The 17,816-nt window shown below is 38.7% G+C and overlaps 1 protein-coding gene across 3 annotated transcripts; it reads right to left on the minus strand.

Annotated features, from left to right (window-relative positions):
* Nucleotides 1-2: 2 nt before the first annotated feature.
* Nucleotides 3-17,611, minus strand: rgs14b (regulator of G protein signaling 14b). Of its 3 annotated transcripts, XM_056262122.1 has the most exons (17): nt 17,594-17,611; nt 17,278-17,418; nt 16,558-16,680; nt 15,301-15,322; nt 8,231-8,400; nt 7,152-7,244; nt 6,914-7,057; nt 4,664-4,855; nt 4,471-4,588; nt 4,306-4,349; nt 4,032-4,223; nt 3,845-3,921; nt 3,295-3,421; nt 2,716-2,791; nt 805-857; nt 611-713; nt 3-522 (listed from the first exon to the last, which is right to left on the minus strand). In XM_056262122.1, exons 2-17 carry the CDS (start codon nt 17,332-17,334, stop codon nt 266-268), a joined length of 1,848 nt encoding a protein of 615 aa, XP_056118097.1. In that variant the 5' UTR covers nt 17,335-17,418; nt 17,594-17,611; the 3' UTR covers nt 3-265. The 3 variants fall into 3 exon arrangements, with proteins under 3 accessions (XP_056118097.1, XP_056118096.1, XP_056118098.1); XM_056262121.1 differs by lacking the exon at nt 17,594-17,611 and having other exon boundaries at nt 17,278-17,462; XM_056262123.1 differs by lacking the exons at nt 16,558-16,680; nt 17,278-17,418; nt 17,594-17,611 and adding an exon at nt 15,905-16,059.
* Nucleotides 17,612-17,816: the final 205 nt, after the last annotated feature.

Below are 17,816 nucleotides of genomic sequence, written 5' to 3' on the forward strand. Positions count from 1 at the left end.
TCTTCATCAAAACAGATATAATGTATTTTTGTTATGTGAATCAATTTGAAATAAATACAAGCAGCTAGACATTAACATGTGCAGAATCACATCTACTGTAAACAATATTTCGTACTATCTGCTTTTATCAAAAAAAGAATAATCCTAAAAACAAGTGTCCATCAATAAAGACCGTCGCATTCACTTCCCTGAAACATTATTCTCTATTCGTCATGTTCCAGTGTGACTGATCATTGAAGCAAAGGATGTAACAGGTCCATTAAGCTCACACCACAGTTTCTCGGGCTGGGTTTGAGCACTGGCTCTCAGATGGTCCCTCCCCTAATGTGTCTGATTGTCCTGCAGGAGAATCCACTTCAAGAGACCCCATACTGGAGCAGGACTCCTCCAGCGATCTGTTGTTCTCAGCCTCCTCCAGGGGTAACTGAAGGAAGTGAGGCAGCATTAGATGTTCTTTCTTCAGGAGACCTCGCTGATCATCAGCACTGCAGGTCTGAGCTCGGTTTAACAACTCCACCAAACCTGAAAGTCCCAACACATTTAGATAAACAGGTTGCATTCTACGGTACTATAAAGACCGGCGGATAGAAACGAGGTAATCATCATTTACCCTCCATGTCATAGGTTCTCCTCAATCCAGGGTTCCTCTGTCGGGCATTTGATCGAGAATTCCCTGGAGGGAACATGTTCGCATCCACAGCACCTCTCCGATCCTGGTGACAGATGCAGGAGAGGTTATACCTCCGAGAGGGACTGGAGAATATCCAGATATTGAGATACGCAGTTCTAAAGCAGTAGACTCACTTGTAATGAAGGAGGTGAGAAGCTCCCTTTTAAGCCGCTGGCTTGATCAACACCTGCAAGAGTGATTAGATTGATCAACAGCTTAGAATTTTTATTTTAGGGTGAACTGTACCTTTAAGAAGACTGATTCCAGAGAGTAAGAATAAAATCATCATTTCCTAATGTAACATTTAGGACCCAAACTGGTTATACAATTGGGTGCAGTTTGTGAGAGGTTTAATGCTGTGCAGGGAAACAGGGAAAGGGCCCACAACAACTACGCAAATGGAAGGTGACATGTTCTCCACAGAGGTACGGCACTGAGCCTCTCGCACAAGGGATGGAGCACAAATCATTTGAATATCATTGTCGGTCCATTCAAGCTCAAAGGAAAATTCCATGGCTCAATACAATATCTGTCTATCTATCTGTTTGTCCATCCATCTATCTCTGTCTTTCTGTCTGTCTGTCTGTCTGTCTGTCTATCTATCTATCTATCTATCTATCTATCTATCTATCTATCTATCTATCTATCTATCTATCTATCCACCCATCTATCCATGCATCTGTCTGTCTGTCTGTCTTCCCATTCAATTCAGTTGTTCAGTAGACCTACTATATGAAACCTGCAAGATCTGTCTTTCTTTCTTTCTTTCTTTCTTTCTTTCTTTCTTTCTTTCTTTCTTTCTTTCTTTCTTTCTTTCTTTCTTTCTTTCTTTCTTTCTTGCTTTCTTTCTTGCTTTCTTTCTATCCTCCTATCTATCTGTCTGTCTGTCTATCTATCTATCTGTCTGTCTGTCTGTGTATTTCTGTCTGTCTGTCTGTCTATCTGTCTCTCTCTCTCTATATATATATATATATATATATATATAACTATCTGTGTGTGTGTCTATCTATCTATCTATCTATCTATCTATCTATCTATCTATCTATCTATCTATCTATCTATCTATCTATCTATCTATCTATCTATCCACCCATCTATCCATGCGTCTGTCTGTCTGTCTTCCCATTCAATTCAGTTGTTCAGTAGACCTACAATACTGTCTGTCTGTCTGTCTGTCTGTCTGTCTGTCTGTCTGTCTGTCTGTTTGTCTATCTGTCTGTCTGTCTGTGTAACTATCTCTGTCTGTCTGTCTATGTAACTATTTCTGTCTGTCTGTCTGTCTATCTGTCTGTCTATATATATATATATATAGATATATACTGTATATATATATAACTATCTGTGTGTGTGTCTATCTATCTATCTATCTATCTATCTATCTATCTATCTATCTATCTATCTATCTCTATGTCTATGTCTATGTAACTATCTCTGTCTGTATATCTGTCTGTCTATCTATCAATCTGTCTGTCTGTCTGTCTATATATATATATATATACAGTATATATATTTATATATATATATATATATATATATATATCTGTCTATATAACTATCTGTGTGTGTGTGTGTGTGTGTGTGTGTCTATCTATCTATCTGTCTGTCTGTCTGTGTCTATGTAACTATCTCTGTCTGTATATCTGTCTGTCTATCTATCAATCTGTCTGTCTGTCTGTCTATATATATATATATATACAGTATATATATTTATATATATATATATATATATATATATATATCTGTCTATATAACTATCTGTGTGTGTGTGTGTGTGTGTGTGTGTCTATCTATCTATCTGTCTGTCTGTCTGTGTCTATGTAACTATCTCTGTATGTCTGTCTGTCTGTCTATCTATCTATCAATCTATCTATCAATCTATCTGTCTATCTGTCTGTCTGTCTGTCTGTCTGTCTGTCTGTCTGTCTGTCTGTCTGTCTGTCTGTCTGTCTGTCTGTCTGTCTTCCCACTCAGTGAATTCAGTTGTTCAGTAGACCTACAATATGAAACCTGCAAGATGTAGAATTTAAAATATAATTTTTACATACGTTTATCTAGAATTAGTGTCTTATTGGCCAGGGAGGTGACAGCTGTGTTCATACTTATTATCTGTCCGCTTCCACTCTGAAAACAGAGGACAGAAAACATGTGAGCACATGGCTTATGCTGCAAATGTGGATATAGACAGATCAATGTCATTTCTAATAGTATTTAGTAATTAGGATTAGGATTGTATGACAAGTAGATTAATTAGCATTTAGTATGTCTAAATAGCATAAAGTTAGAGTGAGTGTCTTTGGTTTGGTCACTAGGGGTGTGAAGGCACAATTCTTTCTTGATAGATGTTACCGTACATAACTATGAAGAATACTAGAGCATGTGGAGGTTTCTTCTGCATATTGACTGTATTGCGTTTTTCATGTTTCTGATGTTTTGATGAACATAAAACATTAAATGATTTGTTCAGTACTGGCACTCTCCTACTGCAGTTTACTGCAGCTGCAGTTTAATAACAAGAGAAACTCTGTGAATGTCTCCCTGTAATCATGTGGTCCATCTAAAAAAGTCAAACTATTAGTTTCAACAAAGAGCAAAATACTTGTTCTGGCCAATCTAGACCGCCTCACCATGGTAACAGTGGCGTCCTGTGCCCTAAGGCGGTATTTGTTAAGCATCGTCGCAATGGCGTCCTGCAGGGTCTTATTGGATTTCACCACAACAGCCACCGTCTTACCTGCGAATGCTACCTTTACCCTGTACGAGAAACACACATGCACATATTAACACTTGGTGACAACAGGCAATTCAAACTGATTGTTTGCATTTAAAGGAATTGTCCGTCTATAAATGAAAAGTCTGTCATCATTTACTCACCCTCATGTAGTATCAAATCTGATGTTTTTTCTTCTGTGGAACACAAAAGAAGGGTTTTTTTTTGTTTTTTGTTTTTACGAATGCTGGTAACTAAACAATTTCGGTTCCCATTGACTTTAATTTTATGGACAAAAAAAACATAATGGAATCCAACCAAAACTGATTGGTTACCAACATTCTTCTAAATATCTTCTTTTGTGTCCCACAGAAGAAAGAAATGCATTAAGATTTGGAGCGAGTAAAGGATGAGTAAAGGATGCCAGAATTTTCATTTTTGGGTGACTTTTTTTGCACAAAACTCACGCAAATGTGACCCTCAGTTCCAAAAACACCTGCTGATCCTTCAGCACAGAGCTGTCCTGGTCCAATGACAGCGGTTGCTATATGTGACACCCAATGGGAGATCACAATAAAAAAATTGTTTTGTAAAGAAGTTCATATATAGACATTTTGTCTAGTAATGTACATGTAAATGTTTTGCACTTCTTACTTTGTCTTTGCCTTGTAGATAAATAATGATGTCTGACAGAGGAAGGCCTCTTTTTTCACATACGCCGGTGAGCATTTTGCGGACGGTGACACCAGGTCGGGCCGGGGTCAGAGATGCCGTACCATCGGGCAGGAAGACACAGCAATACTTATCAACCCCTCCGTCTGCAGAGCGTGCCACTAATTTCTCAACCTGCAACAATAGATATGTATACAATGCCATACCAGTACTGGTATCAATAATGCTGGTATCTACAGACTTTTTAGAAAGTTACCTCTGAACTCTTCACAAGTCCAGTCTTGAAGCTGATAGGTGATTCTGGAAATGGCCAATAGAGAACAGAGATTTTTTTAGATGGTCTAAAAACCTATTATTAGTTAAATTTGCCCTTTATTTAAACCATGTGTGGGTTAGGTGGGTTTTAACATCATAAAATCACCTCCCCAGGACCCTCTCTTCTCTTTGCGTTTGTCCCTTCCTATAATGCCTTGCAGATTGACCTTCCTTCTCTCTACCACATCATCAGCCTCTGCTGTACTTGTCTTCGCCTTTAACCTCTGGAGAACAACACACTCATATAAATCTATTATTAAGCTCAAATACAGTCATATTTTACATTGAGATCAAGTTACCTCCTTAGTTTTATCGAACTTGACTTGCTCTCTGGGTGAAGTGCTGCTGGTGTGTTTCGTTGACGTGAGGGGTTTGCCACGAGGGTCCAGTCCTGGCAGAGGCCTGCCCTCCACATTAGCTAGCATGCAGCTTTGATAGAGCTGTGAGCGCACGAAACGAGTGTAGCTGTCAAACTTCATCAGTTTAAAGATCTGAAAGGGGGGAGAGAGAACGGAGAGGTTAGGTAAGGAGGACGCTTCTACTCAAGAGGGAGTCAAAGGAGGGTGGGCTCTTGAGTTGATTGCTTTTAGTAGCTCTGGATAATTGAGTCATGATTGCTGTCTGTTCTTAAACTAAAGTGGTTTGCCTTACAACATGACACAACAAATACGTCTTCGTCACGAATGTAACAACTTATTCAATATGACACATATCTTTGTTTTTACACCACACAAATGGGAAAAACTACAATAGCATCCAGTGTCAGGTTTTTCCCCCTGCTTGTTTGACAGATGCAAAAATCTACTAATTTGTTGTTGAGGCTAAAAGCATTTGAAATTGATTGAAAAAGACACTTAATACGGTGCCTTCTTGCTGTGACTTTGCTGATTATAATGAGAATGCTCTAGTTTATATTATTGCATCACTAACCATGTCCATGGAACGCTTTATGCACTTGGGATGCACTCATGAACACTGTTCTCCTAAACTCTTTTTCTTGAAACCTTGTGATGTAATTATTTACTTGAGGCACTCCTGAAATTTTGTATTTTTTCTAGATTTGGTCATATTTAGTTATCTCGGGACGCTAGCTCGTCAGCTCCAGTTTGTATCCAGCCTCTCACGGAGACTGCAGATGCCCCAACACCTGCGATGAGACGACTCGACGCCTATGAAGAGACGACTCAATGCCGGCGATATGTTATGCCCTAAATTAATACATGATTAACTAACTGTATTTTTCTATGTACATTTCTGAAATGCACTTTCTGTAAAGCTGCTTTGAAACAATATGTATTGTGAAAAGCGCTATACAAATAAATTTGAATTGAATTGAATATAACCTGATACAAAAAAATGTATACCTTGAATGCAATGTACATAACTTTGGATAAAAGTATCTTACCAAATGGATAAATGTTAATGTAAACTTTTTTCTGCTTTAACCCTTAAAAGCATACCTCGGGTCTTTAGTGACCCGGGACCTCATTCGCTACCCTCCTCCTCATTAATTTTTTTAAGTTAGACATCAACCTTCAATTCATTATAAACAATATAACAGAAAAAATGATACAATTATAAAAGAATGCCTATTTTCCCATTCATTTTTTGTAAATGTGGCAATGTCTGACAATGTCAGACAATGTCTGAAGTGACATTTCACTCATAGTTACAGCAGGCAGAAAACAAAAGAATAGAAAGAATCATCAGCTAAACTTAAAATGGCTCAGCAATTTACTTTCAATATTAGAGCCAATTTTTTTATTAGTATTGAAAATTTTAGAGTCACTGTCACTTGATGGTGGATTTGGTAAAGAAGCTGTTATAGATCAAAATATTGATTTTGAATATGTTGAAAATGATAGTTTTGAGAATATGTTTGAGATCGTGAATATAAGCCAGATGCTGAATGTACTGGGAAATGAGCTCTGACGAGGACAGTGGTGATGGTATAAAACATCTGCTCAAACTGAACCCTCCCAAGCTGCAAAAGGCAACAAAATATGCTTTATTTTATTCTTTGGTAATTGTTACTCTAATATCAGGCGAGTTTTATATTATCGGGACAGCTAGAGATCCATCCGTGTTAGATATAGACCTGGGTCGCTAAAGACGCTAATATGTAACGAAACATTTATGCATAGAGCATAATCAAAAAAAAAAAAAATGCATAGTTCAGTCATGAAACTCTTAAAAGTAGCTGATCTCTCAAGCCAGCAGTACAGCCAATTGATTTCTCTTTCTAATCTACACAACCTTTATTCACATTCCACTCAGTAGCTTCTGTGCACAATGATTTTTATTTTTTATTTTTTGGCCATCCTCCCCAGAACCACCTGTCTAAATCTGCTACAGGGTTCTCTCAACCTTGAAGCAGCATGTATCCTAATATCTCTGTAATTCTGAGCATGTTTCAACATTAGGCCTTCGCTCATGCCAGCGTAGCAGATCTAGCTCACCAAGGTCAATCCTCCCTACACTCTATTATCAATAAAATGCTCTTGAAATCTATTTCCATTGACATTTCAACCTGATATGATGTCACATACCTGTTGTTGGGCTTTTTGAAAGATGTCAGCATGAGGGTTTTGAACATCTTTCTCCTCGACTCGTACCCTGTCATCTATGTTAATGGGAGAAGTAGCGTTGCTGGACAGGAAGCTGTTATAAATTGACAACGCCTCTCTCTTGAGCTAGGGTAAGAAAACAAATGTAATATTTACATTTTCTGTAGGAATTAGAAAGGAAAAGAAACGGTGATAAAATAGGGGTTATACGGAGATTTACCTGCTCTGATTGATATGCAGGTATCTTGCGAAACTTTTCACACGCCAGCCAGAATAAGATGTTCTCAGCGCTGACCTCAGATTTCAGAAATGCCTTTGGTGCATACAGACAAAATGTAACGCTAAGAATATGCCTCAAATCTGGATGAACTGCATGTGTCGGTGGGCATGATAATTACTATCACCTGTATTATTATTAAAAACAAGACAATTTAGACAATTTAATTTCTGGTTCTGGCTGGTATCTCTGTTGGCCACCAAATGAGGAATTCACAGAGGTTTATCCATCTCAGAGCTCTCACACCTAAACACACAAATGTTTCCTTCCTCCCCCCCAACCCCAACATTCTCCACACCTCCTCATTTACCTATAATTACAGTGACTCATACCGTGGGCTGTTTTCCTCCTCACCTCCTGTTTTTTTCTGATTTTACACATTTCACAATGAATTGGGGTTGAGTTGCTTGCTCTGCGTGGTCGGTAAACAAATGAGAGCGTCGAGCAACATGGCAGCATCTCTACGAAAATCTGTTTATTACGAAGTGAATAAGTGCAGAAGTAAATGACGTGTACACCGAGAAACTAGAAGCAAAGGCTTATTTCTAGCACACCGCTTCTGCTTTTCTCTGCCGAGTAAGACAGTCAGCCTTTTGTATTTAGCAGATCTGCTTGAAAATCACCAAGAAATGTTTTGAAAACAGCCTGTTTTCAGGGGTGTCTTTCGATTAAATCTATATTTATAAAATTTATTTATTTGCTGATTAATTAATGGCAATTAATCACACTTATATCAATATTACTTGAGTTATCTGTAGGAGAAGTGGTGCTTTAGCTTTGAATTGGTCCAATTGCATTGCTTTTAAAGCACTAAATTGACAATATTAGAAGTTAGTAGATAATTCAGCAACCTTCCCACCCAGTAAACTCAAGTGCTTTTTAGAAGATCCATTAGTGAAAATTACCAACACAGTAAGCAAATCAATATCTTCCCCTGAAGCCCATTCATCTATGATTTTGATGTGCTTTTTTATGTCCAGAAATATTCACTCTTTCGAATGACACTTGTTTAGTTCACTCACCGTAAAGTAGCGTACGCCCATGGGGTCCTCCAGCAACCTCTCGAAGCTGACAGCCCAGCTGGCCACCTGACCCACACCTCTGGTCCCTTCACTGGGCACGGTGGGCAGACTGGAGTTACTGCTGGAGTACTGCGTCGCTGTGCGCTCATCGGTCTCCAGCACATTCAGTTCTAACACCCACGAGACGGAGAGGATGTTGAGAAGCACTGGCATTTGAACTTAAAGCATTTGTGTGTATTGTGAGGGTCTGTTTACAGTTGTGTCCCGAATGACGCACTATACACTAACACTATGTACTTATGTACTCAGCTGTGTAGTATATGAACTTTTTAAGGTTATTTTGTCATTCAACATCGGAATTTAATAGCCTCTCCCCCTTTGCTACGTAATTAAAGCTGCAACAGTTGAGTGCCTGAAGTGTCTAAGGCCCTTTCCCAAATGACACACTAAAAACTAGTTTCCTTCTGAGTCCGCACTTTTGTGACGTAATGCCGCTTTGACTGTCAGGTAGACGTCTGCTACGGAGTCAGCAAAAGTGCGCATCAAGGGTGCATATCGACCAAAAGGGGGCGCTCTTGAGCACCCTTCTGAAACCTAAAATGACTAAATGGGACACGCTACGGTCTCATGGACTCGGCAGCCATTGTAAGTCCACAAGACTGAAAGTACATATGAAGGGTGCCATTTGGGACAGGGCCCAACATTCCACACTTAGTTTTTTCAGTTAATTAAGTGCATTATCCAGGTATTTAAAGGGGTGGTATAATGCCCTTTTCTCAAGATGTAAAATAAATCTCTTATGTCTCCAGAGTGTGTATGTGAAGTTTTAGCTCAAAATACCCTGCAGATATTTGTATAAAGCATGTTAAAGTTGTCACTTTTTGAGGGGGAGCAAAAATGCACAATTTTTGTGTCTGTCCCTTTAAATGCAAATGAGCTGCTGCTCCCGACACAGAGGGCGGAGCTTCAAGAGCTCATGTGTGTTAGCAGCTCCGATTACCTCACGCAGACATGCTCTAAATGTCAGAAACTGTTCTGCCTTTTATGTTTAAACCGGAGTCAGACAAAGATGGAGATACTCAAGAAGAAGTGACAACACGTAGAATGCAACAGGACGTCTCTAAATGGTTAGTTGATGAAAATATGTTGCTGATGTGGAGTTAACTATCTTTAATTAGCATATTCTGTCATGATAATCTATAAAAATCGCTCGTATAGGAAGATGCATACAGAGACGGATGCGACAGCTTGAGCAGACTCACAAATGTGCTCTTCTACAACAACTCTTCCTCTTCTCAACATGGACTGCGTGTTCCCGGGGGAGGGTTTATGTAAATTGTAAGGTTGGTGATGTCACTAACCCCCGGGAGGAATGTCGTAGTCCCTACTAGAGGCTGACATTTTTTCGGGAATCCCACGGGTCACGGGATTCCCGTGGGATTCCTGCAGGATGGGAGTCATCTTTGCTATTAATCACGGGATTTGGACGGTACAGGATAAATGGTTAACGGGAGCAGACGGGAGCGGGAATCAACCAATAGCAAAGACGACAAAAAAAGAAAAAAGTAAATGCACCATTTTGTAGTTTCCTTTTAATACGCCTACAATGTAACGCAATTAAAAAATAACTACACGACCCAGCCGTCCCAGAAGCCATCAGTGCTTTTTGTCAAGGCTTACCGCCGGAATTCAAAGAGCAGTGATGGAGGGAGCTAACAGCCGCGGAGAAGTCGATGTGGCAAAAAATTATTTACAGTGCAAAGTCAGAAGTAATGACATGTCTATTAAGTTCACAGAACTGGTCGGAAAGTCTGAAATATTAATTAAGTTTATGAGAGTAGAATGTGACGGTGATAGCACGATGTACGCTGCTTGTAAGACATGCTTAGTCTTAGTCAAGTACGCAAGTGATTCAGGGACGAGCGGTCTGAAGAGGCACACTTGCAAGGCAAATTCGGGAAAGAATCAGCCAAGCATCGCTTCGTTCATCAAGCGAAAATTGCCGTCAGGTGTCAAGTAAGTAAGTAAGTTTTTAACATGTAATTAAAAAAAAGCTATAAATGTAAACTATAAATGTATTGTTTACTCAACAATAAATGAGTAAAATGCAGCTTTATGTGCTGTTTGGGTTTATTAAACTATTGTAGACATGGTGTGAACCATGTACAGTTTTTCTTTTATTTGCTATCTTCCATTTTCTGGAGAAAATCTAGAAACAGGGGCTCAGCAGCTGGTCTAAAACAGGATGGAGAGCAGATTAAATCAAATTCTATGTATTAACTTAGCACTAATTGAAGAAAAAAATATATGGGAGCGGTACAGGAGCGGGAGTCAGTTTAAACAGGAGCGGGATGGGAGTGGGAGTCAATTTACCAGGAGCGGGATGGGATGGGATTATTTTTTAAACTTTGGTCTGGGAGTGGGACGGGACAAGATTTCTTTCTATGGGAGTGGGACGGGACAGGAGTGAAAATCCACTCCCGTGTCATCCTCTAGTCCCTACCAGCCGTTTGTTGTAGTCCTTAAAAAGCGATTTCTTTAAAAGCAAATATCTTCTTTTGCTTTGAGCGTTGTAACTTTGCAGATGTTGTTTATGCTCAAACAGCAACATTAAACACTAACTAAAGTTAGAAAAGTGAAATCATAATCAACCACCCCTTTAAAGTGCACTTTTTCTATTTGGAATTTTCAGTGTGAACACAATACTCTCTCTATTTATACTACATGAGATAAATGACTAATGAATAGTGCATAAGAACGCAAATTGGGACCCACTTTACCGATACGGTTTGACATGAACTTTTAGGTAAAGTGGATCATACTATAAGTCATTAAATATAGCCTACTATTAAGCAAACATGAAACATGACATGCAACACTAAGGGTTTGGATACCCTTGTGAAAGATAAGCGCACTTCATTTTATTTGTGTACTTCCAATCTTAAAGGAGCTGTATGTAAGAAATTTATTTCAATTAATCATAAAATGGCCCTGATATGTCACTAGACATTAAGAAATCATGTACATTTCAAATACTTATATCACTGACAACAGTTGTCCGGCCAGCATATTGTCATTTAAAAAGTGCAGTTGCAGCCCTCAACTGATGTTGATGTTGTCATGTTGTGTTTTGGTCTGATGCTCCACCCTCCACCTATCTACCAATCACGAAGTCAGTAGTGTTGCAGCATCCGGGTTGCCAGCTCTGCTCTAGTTACCACAGCTGCAGCTCGTCACGTTCCTGCGGGATCCTGCAGCCTATCTGGCAACCTTGAGTCAGGGAGGAGGGGGAGGGGATACACCGCTCTACAGTAATTTGAAAGTGATTGCAGTACCAGTTTTGGCCACAATCTTACATACAGCTCCTTTAAAAGTAGCCTACATTTAAAAAAATAACTGTACTGGAAATGATATCAAGGAAATAAAAAGCCACTTAATAGTACGTAAAGAGAGTACACTTGTATGACTTCTTAACTTAAGAACACTTTAGGTACTTTATAATCATCACAAATGAAAAGTTTTACTTTAAAGTATATCTGGTAACACTTTGGAATACTGTTCCTTCAGTAATAAATAACGAGGTATGGAAAAAAATAGTAGTTACTGATTAGCTAATAGTGAACTACCACATTCGACTGAGCGCTATGACAAACTAATTTGTTAATCAGAGTTTCTTGTTAGTTAATAGTAGTTAGAATCTTAATAGTGCGTTACTCATTTAGTTATTCATTAATGAAGGAACAGTATTCTAAAGTGTTACCGTATATTTTAAATTTGAATAATCTTTTGTTTAATAATATTTTGTATAAGTGCACTTATTCTGATGTGTTGAACATACTAAAGCACATGTAAAGTACTTGATTATCATTTTATTTGTAGTTTGTTATTCTATATTAGCCTACATTTAAAGTTAATATATTTTATATGTACTAAATTGTGAGATTACAAATATATTTTATATATATTTACAAATACAAATATATATATTTAACTTTATGGCTGCCAAATACAAACTGAGATCTGCAATAAGAAGAGCCAAATCCAACTATGCTACCAAACTAGAAGAACAAATCACCACTAATGATACACGGTTTATCTGGAAAAAACTCCATGACAAATTACAAAAAGAAACCCGCTCCTACACCTGGCGGTGATAATCAGCTTTCTGATACACTCAACTTCTTTTATGGGAGGTTTGAGCAGGCACCGGCTACACCACCATCTCCCCCCGACCCCCTCCCCCCTTTTACGAGGAGGAGGTGAGGAACATCTTTAGGGGACTTAAGAGGAATAAAGCCCCCGGCCCAGACAACATCAGCCCCACCGTTCTCCACCACTGCGCTGCAGAACTGGCTGGGGTCTTCGCCAACATTTTCAATACCTCCCTCTGTCAAAACTCAGTACCCAAGTGCTTCAAAGAATCCATTATCATCCCAGTTCCCAAAACCAAGACCATCTCCTGCCTCAACGATTACAGACCTATTGCTTTGACATCAGCAGTCATGAAATCATTTGAACGCATCTTACTCAATCACCTTAAAACTGTCACCACCCCCCTCATGGACCCATTCCAATTTGCATACAGAGCCAACAGGTCAGTTGAGGACACCGTCAATTTAGCAATTCATCAGATACTTAACCATCATGAGTCCGCAAACACCTATGCCCGCATCCTGTTCATGGATTTCAGCTCGGCATTCAATACAATAAACCCGGTCAAACTGTTCAATATATTACTGGACATGAATATCGATCCATGCATCTGTCACTGGATTCACAGTTTTCTCTGGAACAGGCAACAGAGGGTAAAGATTAATAATAATACATCCTCCCCTCTGTTCCTCAGTACAGGCGCACCCCAAGGCTGTGTTCTCTCACCGTGGCTATTTTCTCTCTACACAAACCAGCTCACATCACACCATAGTTCTGTCAGCCTATACAAATATGCAGACGATACAACCGTTATAGGACTCATCACCAACAACCAAGAAACCGTATACCGTGCACAGATCAACCAAGCAGTGACCTGGTGTACAGACCATGATCTTATACTCAACACATCAAAAACAAAAGAACTCATCATCGACCTGAGACGTCAGCCATCCCCCAAAACTCCTGTGCTCATTGAAGGTGAACCCATCTCCATTACTGATACATTTAAACTTCTTGGGACACACATCAGCAACAACCTTAAATGGAAAATCAACACAGATCATATCTACAAAAAAGCCCAGCAAAGACTTTTTCATCTCCGACAGCTCAAGAAGTTCAGAGTAAGGTCTCATCTTCTGCTCCGCTTCTACATGACCATCGTTGAAAGCATCCTCACCACTTCCATCACAGTCTGGTTTGGCAGTCTTGACTCACTTTCCCGGAAGAAATTACAGCGTATTATCAACAGATCATCTAAAGTCATTGGTTCACCCCTACCATCCCTTGAATCACTCTACTACAAACGGACACTACGCAGAGCCCACAAGATAATTTCTAATACCTCGCACCCTGCTCACTACGCCTTCCAGTTACTGCCCTCTGGGAGGTGTTACAGGACAATCGCCTCTAGAACAACTCGCTTCAAAAATAGTTTCATTCCAAAAGCAATACACCTTTTGAACTCTGAACGCTGAGGACTGTGGATTAAGCATGACCCCTTATGTATTATGTATTAATGTGTTTGTCTGTATGTATATGTATGTTACTTTATATGTTTAAATGTCTACTGTTTAATGTAATGCTGGAACCTGTACCAAAGAGCTGTACTGAAAACAAATTCCACCAGCCTGGCTGTGTGGTCATTAAATTAAATCAATCAATCAATCAATCAATCATTTAAATAGTTTTAATAGAAATTACATTAAAATATATTTTAGTTTACCATAAATGCTTTTCAGTACATTTGAAAGAACACTTGAACCACATTTCAATGATAATAGAAGAAATAACTTATATTACATATAGAGATGTAGCCTACTTAAGTCCTTAAGCGGGTCCAAAAATAATCTAATTGCATTTAATATCAGTTTAAACTATAATAAATGTTAATAATTGAATTGCAATTAATATGCAATTAAGTGCTTAAAGACACTACATTCATATTCTTTGAAATTATATAATACTTTTTGTAAACGTATGCTAACTTTTTCACAAATGTAGTTATCCATTAATGGTCTAATAGTAGTGGTGCTATAGCAGAGACATGACTTCATGGTAGTCTGTGTTTCTTATTATAGTTGCTGTTTTTACATTGTATATAGGGTAACCATTTTGGTCATTAGTTGGATAAATGATGGATCAGATGGACTACCAGCTGGTGGGGATGAGATTGAGCACCTTAAGTTTTCCAACAGGGCCAAATTTTGTTTGCACATAATACAGTGAAAATAAAATCCAGTGTACAATGTCAAGTCAGCAAATCTCATTCTTTTGTCAAAGGCTGATTTAGCCCTGTTTTGTCTTTCCTCAGGCTGTGGGAATGTGTGAGACATGCTAAATAAATGGGCTCGTCAATATGACACCATTAACGTTTGTGCGTTGCTAAACTGTCTCAACCCAAAATCTGTTGATGACACTTTTTACAGTTCTCTTCCTTTATTCCGACACTTCACTCGTCACTTGTTTTTGTGGCACTGGTGTGCAGTAGAGGAATTCCCCAAGCATGAGTTCGAGTCACACTTTATGAATAACTAGCATCAGACGCTTGATGATTATACTGGTGCGATCGATGATTGTCTTCACTTCCAGACAGTCACATGACTTTCTATACCTCTGTCTGTCTGCCTTTCTGCCAACCCACCTGTTTTTTCTCTCCCAATCTCTCTGTCTCACAATGACACTTGAACAGAGAGAGAAACTGATGTGGCTACACCCCCACCCCCAAAACCGGATGTAAACAGGTCACTGATAAAGTGATAAACCCAGAGGTATGACTGCATTAGAACTGTTCGCAGGCCATGTGGATAAAGTATAAAAACACATGGCCACACGGACTGCTGGCCTTTGTTTCCCCCTGATGCCGTTGATCTTTCATCCTCTGTCTCCTTTAAAAAAAACATTATTAATGAATAACTTACCTCCATCTGAAACAGCCAGTGTCTGTAGGAGAAAATAAAATGATATCGATCAGAGTTGTGATTATACTAATCAAAAATATGTATGTTGGATCATGGCGTAGTACATTCATCTGTGGTATTAGTGACTCAGTTGAAGTACACATTTCTTGGTAAAAAATGTTGTTTGATTCAATGCCTGCAGGCAATTGAGACACACACAAGCACCAGAAAGGCTGAGTGAAAGAGCTCACGAGCAACAAAATGAGGCACACAATTGGAGTCTGAGATAAAATGGCTGTTGTTTTTTCCCTCAAATTGGATATTAACTGATATTATTGTTCTCTGATTGTCTCATTCCCGGAGGGTAATGTAGTAGAGCTTACATCTTCAATGATCTTTTTTTTTGCCCCCTGAATAAAAGAAAGTAGTTGCAACTCTACATTAGTTAGTTCAAGGCCACTTTTAACCTTATAGTTTGACCTGATATGGTTAAAAAATACTTAAAAATATGTTAAACTCATTCTCAACAGATGCATTTTCATTGCCATATTCATATTCTGTGACAACGCCGTGTTTGCGCACACAGACCTGCACATACATTTTTAGTCAGGCTCTTTGAACGTACCTTAAGTCCGTTGGATATCTCAATGTTATTCCCTTTCAGAGACATATCCTTGGAATCACATGTACCTTAGATTATTAAACGCATGAGTGAGTTGTTTCTGATGTGCGTTTGAGACAGCTCTGAACACACTATAACTTCCTGCTCGAGCAGGAAGTCTTACCATGGTAACATGCCGCAAGAGGAAGTGTGGGCATGTTTCAGACAGAGCTCTTTTTTGAACTTTTTTTTTTTTTACAGTGAAAGCATGGCTGCAGTTCTTCCATCATTACATAATGAATAAGATTATTCGTGTAGAAAAACTTTCATTGGAATTAAAGGATTGTGGATTTGTGACATTTAACATTTGTTTTGTTGTTATTGACATGTTTTAGCACTGTCCCAGTCAGATTCTGAAAGAGCACATGGCAATTAGATAAAACATTATCACTTAAGCAATCATGACCAAAATAGCATGTACCACTGCACTTCGGTTGGTGAACTTCAATCAGGTTTTCTTCAAACACAAGCAAATCTACCGTTTTGAGATGATTCAACATTTAAAGGTCATAACAGGATCTTCAGCTAATGGCTAGCATGGCAGTAACTCCATATGCCTAAAAACAGTAGACAGATGAGGAAATGAGGGCTCTTCTGAAATCAGTCAAAGCTTTTACCTTGTTGAGGCTGTGAGGCTGACTGTCTGACAGGGTGTTGTGTCTCCCAAGAGTCCTTCGTAAAGAGTTGCGTCGAGCGAGGTTTGAGAACCCTCTAGTGATTTCATTGAAACTCAAGGTCCTCTGACATAAAATTCACACAAAAATGTTCATATATTACAACCTCACCATCTAAAAGCTTTACTGTACAATAAAATACATTCATGGTATGAATGATCAATTTACGGTTTCATAAAAATATTCATCGAAAAATGTAACCGAAACAATTAAATCCTTGTATGAGGATATAACATCTATGTATATACAACATGTATCATGTATATAGAACATCTAGTTACTGGGGTGCCTCAGGGCTCAGTGCTTAGACCACTTCTTTTCTCCACATGTCATCACTAGGATCTGACAGACAGACAGACAAACACACACATACATGCAAACATACATACACATACATAGATTTTTATGAAAAAGTAAATTGATTACTATTCAGACCAAGTAAACAGTTAAACATGTCTCAAATGTTTTTATTTGGCCCAAATCCAAACTCGGAAAAACTACACATATAGTTGTGAGAAGCAAAAAAAGAAGAAAAAAAATGAGTTTTCATTTTGTATAACTGTACCCTGAACAGAAAAAAATTCCAATATTATAGTATCATGACCAGATGTTTCCACCCTACCAGTTGTATCACAGGTAAGAAGTGAAGAGGAAATTTGGTACCTTTTCCCTTGACTGGACAGATGGTTTCTGTTGGTGGTGAGACAGAGAGATCTCCATGATGAAGCTGGCTGTGTGCTGGAGACCAGTGAGCTTACACAAAACCTGAGCTAGAACTTCTTGGTTCACAGAAACAACGTGTCACTGCGCAAACACCATAAAACACAACGCCGCTGGGTATAAAAGTCACTGAGAAGGAAAACACACTGACGTATACATTCAGGCAACAATCATCCAGAGAAACCGGAGGATGAATGACCATCTAGACAGAAATTAAATTTTTTATTGTGATAAAAAAAAGTGTTAGTGTTAGTCTCACCCGTTTGCATTTGATTATCTGCAGCACACCTTTCACAGGTGCTTTGTTGAAATTCTGTCATTACCCTCATGTCTTTTTTCCTGTGGAATACAAAGAGATTCATCAAAATGTGAAAACAGCTCTTTTACATTCAATGGCAATCTATGGTGATCATTTAATGTCAAGTTCAGTTGGTTTATGTTTCACATTTTTGTGAACTGGTGGTCTTCAAAAAAGGTCCCTC

The sequence above is a fragment of the Rhinichthys klamathensis genome, unplaced genomic scaffold (genome assembly GCF_029890125.1).
Source record: "Rhinichthys klamathensis goyatoka isolate OS25496 unplaced genomic scaffold, OSU_Roscu_1.1 h1tg000191l_1, whole genome shotgun sequence".
Lineage (NCBI taxonomy): Eukaryota > Metazoa > Chordata > Actinopteri > Cypriniformes > Leuciscidae > Rhinichthys > Rhinichthys klamathensis.